The sequence below is a fragment of the Corvus brachyrhynchos genome, unplaced genomic scaffold (assembly GCF_000691975.1).
Source record: "Corvus brachyrhynchos isolate BGI_N302 unplaced genomic scaffold, ASM69197v1 scaffold48, whole genome shotgun sequence".
In the NCBI taxonomy this organism is placed as follows: domain Eukaryota; kingdom Metazoa; phylum Chordata; class Aves; order Passeriformes; family Corvidae; genus Corvus; species Corvus brachyrhynchos.
In genome coordinates, this window is record NW_008240027.1 from 5,382,914 (window position 1) to 5,392,426 (window position 9,513).

The following is a 9,513-nucleotide window of genomic DNA, read 5'->3' on the forward strand; positions in this document are numbered from 1 at the left end:
GTAACAGCCCTGTTGCTGCACGGCTGTGGGGTGAGTGTTCGTACAGCTGAGCGCCCTGGCCCCGCTTGAATGAAATGTCGTTAATGGGAGAAGAACCGAATTACTTTACTAAGTGCTCTGAATTTGTAGCATCCGTGTTGTCCAAAGAAAAGAGTTGCAGAGGTTAGTGACAGGTTAATAGGTTGTAAAAATCCGCCTCCTTTGGTTTGTTTGAAACCGCAGTCTGCTGGCTTCATGCGGATCTCCTGGTTGTCCTGCTGGAAAAGAAAGTGAAAATGGATTGTCCCGCTATTACTCATTTATAGGGTTTATTACAATTGTCTCTCCTTGTTTTAGCCACTTGCTCGTACCAGTATTTTTTACTGTTGGGTTTTTTTTTTTTTTTTTTTTTTGGAACTATGAATATTCTTCATCATCCTCGTTCCCTTTATTAGTACATATTCCTACTCTATCCCTTTTCAGTTTGAGGGACAAGAGTGACGTGTAATATTCGAGATGAAAAGGAGGCGTGCATTTATGTGGTGACATAATGACGTTTAGTTTCTGTTGCTTTCCTAATAAATCCTGTGGTCGCTTTTACTTCCTTGCCTGCCTTTTCAGTATCGGGCAGATGTTTTCGTGGGTTATCCTCAGACAATCCCGAGATCTTGTTGTTGAGTTACAACGTTATCGGCTTAGATAATGTCATTGTGTACAGAAAGTCTGGGGGGTTTTTTCCCTCTTTGTTTTGCCAATCAGGATTTTTTTTTTTCCATTTGATTTGCCGCCTGCATTGCTTTATCTTTACCTACTCTGGATTTCACCTTTACCTCTCAGTTGCTCCATATCAGGAGGTCCTTCAGAACACCTACCCTAAGCCCTGTCTTTACTACCTCGGCACAATTTAGCATTGCTAACAAACTCCTTAAAGTGTCCCCTTGGAGAGGGCTAGCATTCCTTGGAATCACTGCTCTGTCTTATTGTGTGCTTATTGCAATGCTTGCATCTGCTTCCAGCTCCTAATGGCTTCGGGAAGAGCTTAGGGAAGGAGGGTTGGAGTGCACTGCTGCCATGAGAATGGTCCTTGTGCAGTGGGGTTTCATTCATCCTCTTCAGGGCTTCTTGGGTAAGCACAGGCAGTGGGCCAGGGGACTTGCCATGGCTGCATACGCCTGGCACCCCTGCAGTAAAACACTGGCTACCAGCCCAGCTTGTAACACAGGCAGTAGTAAACCTCCCTGCACAAACACAGTGCACACAAACAGTTGTAGGCACATTTCTTAATTGGACAGGAACTGAATAGTCCCGCCACAAAGGGAAGGAGAGTGCTTTTATCTCTAGGTGGAACAGCCAGCAGCAACCTGTTGCATGAATCCACTCCATGGACTGGGGATCAAATTTTAATAAGGTTGCTCCAGCTCTTTATTCTAAGGTGGTTAGAGTAAAATGAAGTCTCATCCGTGATTACCAGCTTGTCAGAGTACAAATAAAATAGAATAAATAATACAGTGTTCTCGTGAACATGGAAGGTGCCTGATAATCTTTCCATGAAGCTTGCACTGGGCTAGTGTATTTGAACAGAGCAACAACAAACGCAATAGCAAGCATGCCAACAGCCTGAGTTACTCTATCTGCTTTCCCAATCGGTATTCCCTTTCTATTATTTGACTGCTTTGTCCCACCCTCCTCATGGATTATTATTGTACAGTTCTGAACTTACACGAGCAGTTCCTTAGGGCTGGGACTTTAATTATGTTTTGCGCAATACTGTAGTACAAGTAAGTTCGAGTAGATAAGAGTTTAGAGGGTTTTTGCCGGAGTCAAGGGCATGCCTTGGTGTCTTTGGCAGCAGATCCACAGTCCTGACACTTTGTCTGTCACTGTCCTCCCTCACCCGGAAGGGAATGTCAGTGGGAAAGATTTCTTAAACAATGTAATCCCAGCAAAAGGCAGGAGGTGAGGGGCGTGTGTGGGTATGACACCGGTCTGTGTCATGGCAGGGCCTCCCACAGCCCATGGGGCACAAGGCCAGTAGGAGCTGCCAGTTTCCTTGGCAGCTGGAAGTGTCACATGGGCAGAAAGAAAGTAAAGAATGAGGTGAAGGGCACAAACTGGAGGTTTTAGTCCATGGACCTGTTAGTCATTTTGCAAAGACTGTTTTGGATGAAGGTATTGCAGCACCCACAGCTGCTGTCAGAAAAGGCTGAGGGAATGCTAATCTTCTTTGAGCTGAGTTAGCTTAAGTGGCTTACAAAGATAGCGTGAGCTAGCTTTGATGACTTTGCCTGATGTGGTAAAAAGCAGATGTAAGTGATGATGTCTTCACTACACCTGTCTAGATCTTTAACAGGACAGCTGGCCAAGTGTTTGTCTCAGATACAAGTCTCTTGCCTAAGTAGTCTGACCCAAGGGAAAGGGGTCAGTGTGAAATAATGGGATTTTTATCTCCAATATCTCTGCTTCCTCTGAAAAGGAGGCTGTCTGTAGGACAGATTGGATTATGGATGCATGGGTGTGGATTCACACCTTTGTCCTCCTCCCTTGTCTGTCTTGCCTTTTTTTAGAGAGAGGAGAAGCAGCTGGAGCTGACCCTGGAGACGCTCATCAGTCAGGTGGCCGACCTGAAGAACTCCTTGGTCAGTTTTATCTACAAGCTGGAGAATGAATATGACCGACTCACATGGTAAGGTGTCTCGCTGTTGATCACTGCCAAAGCTCTTGCTCAAAGGATTAATTAAGAAACATTAGCTTCTTGTCAGTAGGTTTCAATTTTCTTTTCGCATTTGTGCTGGAGGAACCACTGCACATCTTCCACCAGAAAAATGGTTGAAATCCATTGGCTTCATGCTGTAGAGCAGTAAGAGTCATGCTAACACCTTTTAATCCAGACAGTTTATGGGAACTAGACTTGCATCTGCAATGAGTGGACGTTCTCAGATGAGGCACCTTAGAGACCTACATACACTATAAAATGAACAACAGTTCTTTCTACATTTCTTGACATTTTCCAGCTTTTTATGGCTCTGATATAAACTGAGCTTTTGTGTTTTGCTAGTTTTTCTTTACCACACAGTTTGAGAGACTTGCAAGATGGCATTCTCTTCTTGGAAAATATGGAGCATAAAGATATTATAGCTGCAGCTTAATAAACTATGTGGTATCTTAGTGTCTGCCACTGCAGCAAAGCTTCACAGAGAAGTTAACATTTATAGTTAATGTTGCAGAAGGGAGGAGAGCTGATGAATCCCTCACAGAGACCAAGCTGAAGAGGACCTCCTTGAAAACATTATCAGTTATTTAGCTTCATTATTACTTAGTCTGGATAGCCAAGCTATAAACATTTTCTCTCCTGGCTGTACTGCTTCGGGATGAAATTATTTTAGACCTTGCTCCAGAATTTCACTGGGAGAGGTAGTGACAAGGAAAGAATTGCTTCTGTGTATGTTACTGAAATCCCGAACAACTGCCACTTTCAGTGGTACTGCTTGTAATGTCCTTGAGGTATTTGATGCATTTGAGCCGTTTCCAGGAAGGACTGGGGTTTGTCCACACCTGCATATTCAGCACTAGATTTTACTGCTTACTGTCTGAAGTAGACTGATTTGAAGACTAATGATGTTATTTCCTCACTCCTCAGCCATTTGAGTGAAGAAGAGAGTGGCATCCCCTCTCCCTGTTCTATCTTCTTTATTTACTTTTCCAGGCCTTCAGTTCTGGACAGCTTTGCATTGCTCTCAGGACAGCTGAACACCTTGAATAAAGTGCTAAAGCATGAGAAGACCCCACTATTGCGGAACCAGGTGATCATCCCCCTAGTGCTCTCTCCAGACCGTGATGAGGAGATCATGGTAAGACATGTTCCTTGAGTATCAGAAAGTGCTTGAGTGCCTGAGTATTCAGCTTGTCACTCATTTGTGCTGGGCATTCCTCAACTCTGCGTGTAAAGGAAGGAAAGGCAACAAGTACTTCTGTGTGAGAGCTGCTTTGCTGTGGGGTTTTTACCTACAAATGCTTGCACTGGGTACACTTTACAGAAGGTGTTCCTGTTCATAAATATGTTGCTGTAACTAAACAGGCACGGTGCAATTCCTAGACAAGTTGTTGAAACTTCCTAATGCTCCCCAGATCAAGGTTTCCCCACTAGCCTTGTTCAGCACCATGGCCCGTGCCCTGGTCTGGAGCTGCCTGATTGCTGGGCTGGAGGCGGAGGCTCTGAGTGAGACTATTGTCCCACTATTGCAGCGGCAGACAGAGGGACGTGTGCCGGTGTTCAGCCATGAAGTAGTGCCTGACCATCTTCGAACTAAGCCCGACCCTGAGGTGGAAGAGCAGGAGAAGCAGCTGATCACAGATGCAGCTCGAATTAGCCCTGATGCGGCACAGGTAGGTAAAGAAGAGTTTGATTCTTCTGCCTCTTATCCCTAGGGCACAAGATGCCCTTTAACTGCTTCCTTCACTCTTCCATTTGACAGTTTTCTTTTTTTTTGCTGTGTCCTTTCCTGTCTGAGATTTCTCCAGCTGACCCTAGCTGAGGTTTGGTTTCCTCCACAGTTTCACAAGAGTATCCAGCTCTCTGGCTGTTTACAGGAGGTGCCATCCAACCAGTCAGAGGCGAAGGTTATCCCATCCCCACAGTGCCCTCCTGCATGCATTAGCACTGGGCGCTCTCAGCTCAGCTACCAAAACGTTTACTTTTGGTTACACAGATCCTGGGAAGAGAAAGCTTGTTCATTTACCTTGCTGATTTGTATTGAGTTGGAGGTATCCTGGCAGTTTCTGACAGTTTTCATTTTGCAGAAACAGATCCAAAGTCTGAACAAAATGTGCTCAAATTTGCTGGAGAAAATCAGTAAGGAGGAGCGTGAATCTGAAAGTGGAGGTATGTCACTGAGGTGGGAGTGGGGTACAGGGTTCAAGCAGCAGGCCTGAGAGAGTAGAGGCAAAATAGGTACATTGGAGAGCCTGAAGTATGGGAAATGCAGGTGAGCAGCATAAACGAAAACATTCTAGAAGATGCAACATTAGCTGTCCTGGAGCACCCTAATTTGAGAAGGCAGCCTGCGGGTGCATGTGTCTTCCTTGTGTGATCTATGCATGGTGGGAAGGTCATTCCAACCCTTTGACATATCCCCCTTTGAGGAGGTGATAAGTATCTGCCAAGAAAACTTCCCAGTCAACTTTAATTAATAAAAATAGCTGTGAAAATGCAGCACCAGTGAATAAGAAACCCTTTAGCTGTGTTCTGAAGGAGACTAAGTGTAGGCAGGCTCTTGTGTGATCCTGTCTAGATAATGGGTGCTTCAGGCTCATGGCCAGCTTTTTCTGGTAGAGGTGTTCACTGTACCCAGGAGTGCCACACACAACTCTTAAAGGCAGTGGCATTTTTATTGTCATCTTTGACACAGGACCTGAGCACAGGTTCTGTCTAGTATCTGGGATTAACAGTGTAAGTGGGCACATGTGTGGCAAAAAAACTTGAAGACACCGTGTTGCTCATGAGCCTCTAAAAGGGGGTGTTGCTATTGCTTACCTAAATCACAGTGCTTGTTACGTGCCATAGGATTCGCTTCTCCTTCCTTGAGCAGATTATGCCCTGCCCTCAGTGAAAAAGCTCTTGGATCACCAGTGTCCCTGGATTTTGCAGCTTCTTTGACCTTGCTGAGATTCTTATAGGACAGCTTGTAAGAAACTCATCTCTATTGCATGCACTAAAGTAGCTGAAAAGTAAATCCAGGACCAGCTATGCTACTTTTTAGACCTGATTGCCAAGTCTAAAAATAACTTCCAAAATAACTTCTTTTTTTACAGGTTTACGACAGAATAAGCAGACTTTCAACCCTGCAGATACCAACGCACTGGTAGCAGCTGTGGCCTTTGGGAAAGGGCTGTCAAACCGGAGACCCCCAGGCTCTGGGGCATCTGTCCAGTCGGGCCAGCCAGGAGCTGGTGCCATCATTGCAGGTGCTGCAGGCATGCAGCAGGTCCCAATGACAGGTGCACCAGCTCAGCAGCAGCCAATGCTGGCAGGAGTGCAGATGGCACCAGCAGGACAGCCAGGTAAAGAAGTTCTATATCTGAGATCAGTTGAAATCCAGGGAGCAAGAAAGACAAATGCAGATGTAGAGATTCTTCCCCAGTCACCTTTTAGATGTAACTAAGTACAAGGTTCCTTTCTGGCCTTAATAACATGAGTCAGGTTTTAATAGTGTAGTAATACCTGTTTAAAATTGGCTCAGAGGTTGAAATGGATCCCAGCCAACCAGCTTCAGCTTCTTAACTCCCTCTGCAAGACTATTTTAATAATAGACTTAGTGAACATAGGAATCAATATGGAGGGAGATCACAGTGTAGTTTTGCAGGCATCTATACTGGGGGTTTTTCTGTGAAATTTAAGTTGTGGGTAGGCAATAAAGTGGAAAAGTTTGATGATAATGAGTTATTTAAGGTAAGAAAAAAACAGAAGTTTTCTGTAAAAAGTTAGAAGGTTTTCCTATACAAAGTGACTTTGCTTAATAGCAGTAGATGACATTTGTCTTGAATATAAAGTGGAATACATAGGCATAGAAATTTGACTGTACACATCCAGCGCCTGGACTCTAACCTAGTTACTTGTATTTTTGAAATACATCTATGATATAAGAGTTCTGTAAAGACAATAATTGGGTGTTCAGTTGGGGCATAAATACAAACTAAATACTAGGAATTGCTAGAAAAGGAACATAGAGGATATCTTTAGGCCATTCTGTTAATCCACTGGGCACCCACACCTCCAATATTATGGGCAGTTCTGATATCTTCTCTGCTAGTGGGCATAGCTTTGGGCTAGGGAGAAAAAAGTAGAAGCCTATAAAATCCCAAATTATATACAGCAGGCAAATGAGGAATGATTGTTCATTGTCTCCCATGACGCAGAAAGATTGGTGAAAGTGCACGAATCAAAATGTGGGCTTGTAGATTTGGAACAAAAGGGAGATACTTTTCTGAATACTAAATAATTACACTGTGGAGCACATTGCCTAGTGTGTGATAGACAGATATGTTTATGTGAGATGGAAAACTAAGTAAGTACATAGATTTCTGGATGAAAAATCAGGTGACAGCTAATCCTGAGGATACCAACTCTGATTCCATGACCCTGAGCCACAATTTTTTTAAAAGCAGAGTAGGTATTCTGCAGGGATATCACTGCATGCTTGCCCTATTCTGGTATTCCTCCTTAAAAATCCTCTGCTGTCAGGAATGGGCTTGGCCTGGGGGGACCTACAGGCTAACCCTGTACTGTCAGAATGTTTATGTTGATTGCGATTTAGGATATCGGATATCCTAATTGGTGTTTTCTTGCCTGTGTATAATGACTGTTGTTAGGATATGCGCTTAAGCAACAATACAATCCTAAGTTAAATACGTATTTATGTAAGAGTTAGAAAGTCATTTCCACTGTAATTTGGTAGCAAAGAAGGCCTCTGTGACTCCTGGCTGAATACCCAGAGACACTGTATCCAGGGTGGGAAGGCAGTCGCTTCTGTAGGCCAAGCAGAGTGCACTGGTAAGGAGAGCACTTGTCCAGCCTGTGTGATGGGGAAAGTACCTCTTGATAAGAGCAGCTATAGGCGGTTTTATCAAAGGTCAGTCTCACTATTCTGCTTTTGATAGTGCCCATAGCAGGGGCTGAAAGAATATAAGAACAAAGTATCTCTTGACCACAGTTGTTTTTTAGGGATTTTAAGCCAGAGTCTGGTTCGATACCATTCGGTACAGTAGCCATTATTTCCTGCAGTTCCCGTTTGAATTACAGTTTGACTTCTACAACACCTGTGGCAATATGTCCCACAGCTTTATCACATTTTGCTTAAAATCCTTTTTATGTTTAAATATTCTGCTTGATGATTTTATTGCATTTTTCTGTTTTACCCATGTTGTGAGAAATGGTGAATAAGCATTCCTCAGTTACCTTCTCCATACTGGTTTTCGTGTTTTGGAAATCTGTCATGTCTCCTTCCATTGTCCATTTTTAGGTGTTTTTCCCTTAGCTAACAAGTCCTGTTCTCTTTAATGTGACTTTGTGTTGAAGTTATAACTTGGACCATCCGTGTCACTCTTAACCTGCATTTTTTCTAGTTGTTCTCAAGACTGGGAACACCACAACCACTCACTGTGTCTCAGATGTGGGTGAACCATGCAGTCCTGTTCACTGTTGCTTTTGGAGCAATATCTAACAGTATTTGTCTCCTGATTGTTAGTGGTATCTATCAGTTACCTGCACATTCATTGCTGGCAATGACCCACTTTGGATATGTTCGAGAAAGTTTAATAATCTTTATCATTTTAGGCATTTGCTTATCAAATCTTTTCTTGTCCTGCCAGACTATAATTTTAACTTTCAGAAGTTATCCTTTTTTTTCTTCTTCTGTTTGAAGACACTGAAGGAGTGTTATTTGACTATCCCTCTGTGCTGCTCTTTAATCACTGTTTATTTTTCAGATCATCTTAGTTTTGTCTAGCACTCTACACTTACTCTAAGCTGCCAGTAAGATGTCTTTGAACACATGTGAGATTGGTATCAGCAGAGAGTAATAATGCCCAAGAGGTGGATGTGGTTACAAGAAATTAAGAAATCTGAGAGAGGCTTAGTAATTTAAATATACATCCTGACTATAAATAATGCTACGGGGAAGGGGATACAGACTCTGAAATGGACGTGGACACAGTCTGGGTTCTTCTTCTGTGTGTGGTGCTGCCAGCAACTTCTATGAGACTAAGTCTGACACTCCTGTAGGAGCCTCCTGACAAAGAGAAAGGCTTGCTTAGGATGAAAATGGAATAGAATTGGAGGGGATAGCAGGGGGACACAGGAATTGTCAAGGAAATTTGTCAGCAGAGAGAGATGCCAATTTGTAGAAGAGATTGATCGTGTAGGTCAGAAGCTGGAAGATGCTGTAGCAAATGAGCCTGGAGTGAAACTGGAAAAGCCCAGACAGGGTTGTTCTGAGTCTTACATGCTCCTGAGCAAATGTCCTCTCGTATTGCTGATTTTGCACTGCTTTTTCTTTTTTCCCTCTCCAGGAAAAATGCCGAGTGGCATAAAAACAAATATCAAATCTGCCTCAATGCATCCATATCAGAGATGAGCTGAGATGAACCAGACCTGGGGAACAGCAACATTTGTTACTGCTGCAGGCACCCCACCTGGATTCCTTCTAGGACTTCCAAGTCCCTTCGCATATCCACACACCATATCCAGGAAGACGGGGGTAATAAGGCCCTTCCCTGGGTATTTTTTAGTGCTGGGTGGCTTGTGTGGAGCTGCTGGTGGCCATGCCTCTTGGATACAAGTACTTCTCTGTTCAGCCAGAGCAGAGGACTTTGTTTCTGGTATTGATGCCAGCTTCTCCAGGTCTGGCCTGGAGGATAACTACCCTTTCCTGATACAGAACCTGAAGAGCTGCATAGAGCTCCTTGTTTCTGCTTGTTCACTTGGTATGTTCTTTCTTTACTCCCTCTTGTTTAATAAAGATCTTGTTATGCTCACTGTGA

General features: G+C 43.6%; 1 protein-coding gene across 3 annotated transcripts; it reads left to right on the forward strand.

Moving 5' to 3' along the window:
- Window positions 1-60: 60 nt before the first annotated feature.
- Window positions 61-9,513, forward strand: MED8 (mediator complex subunit 8). 3 transcript variants are annotated; one of them, XM_017743586.1, is made up of 7 exons: window positions 61-162; window positions 2,544-2,662; window positions 3,683-3,827; window positions 4,222-4,362; window positions 4,777-4,858; window positions 5,788-6,036; window positions 9,043-9,513. In XM_017743586.1, the coding sequence occupies exons 3-7, from the start codon at window positions 3,825-3,827 to the stop codon at window positions 9,105-9,107; spliced, it is 540 nt and encodes a 179-aa protein (XP_017599075.1). In that variant the 5' UTR covers window positions 61-162; window positions 2,544-2,662; window positions 3,683-3,824; the 3' UTR covers window positions 9,108-9,513. The 3 variants fall into 3 exon arrangements, with proteins under 3 accessions (XP_017599075.1, XP_017599076.1, XP_017599077.1); XM_017743587.1 differs by lacking the exon at window positions 61-162 and adding an exon at window positions 430-1,105; XM_017743588.1 differs by lacking the exons at window positions 61-162; window positions 2,544-2,662 and adding an exon at window positions 2,724-2,898.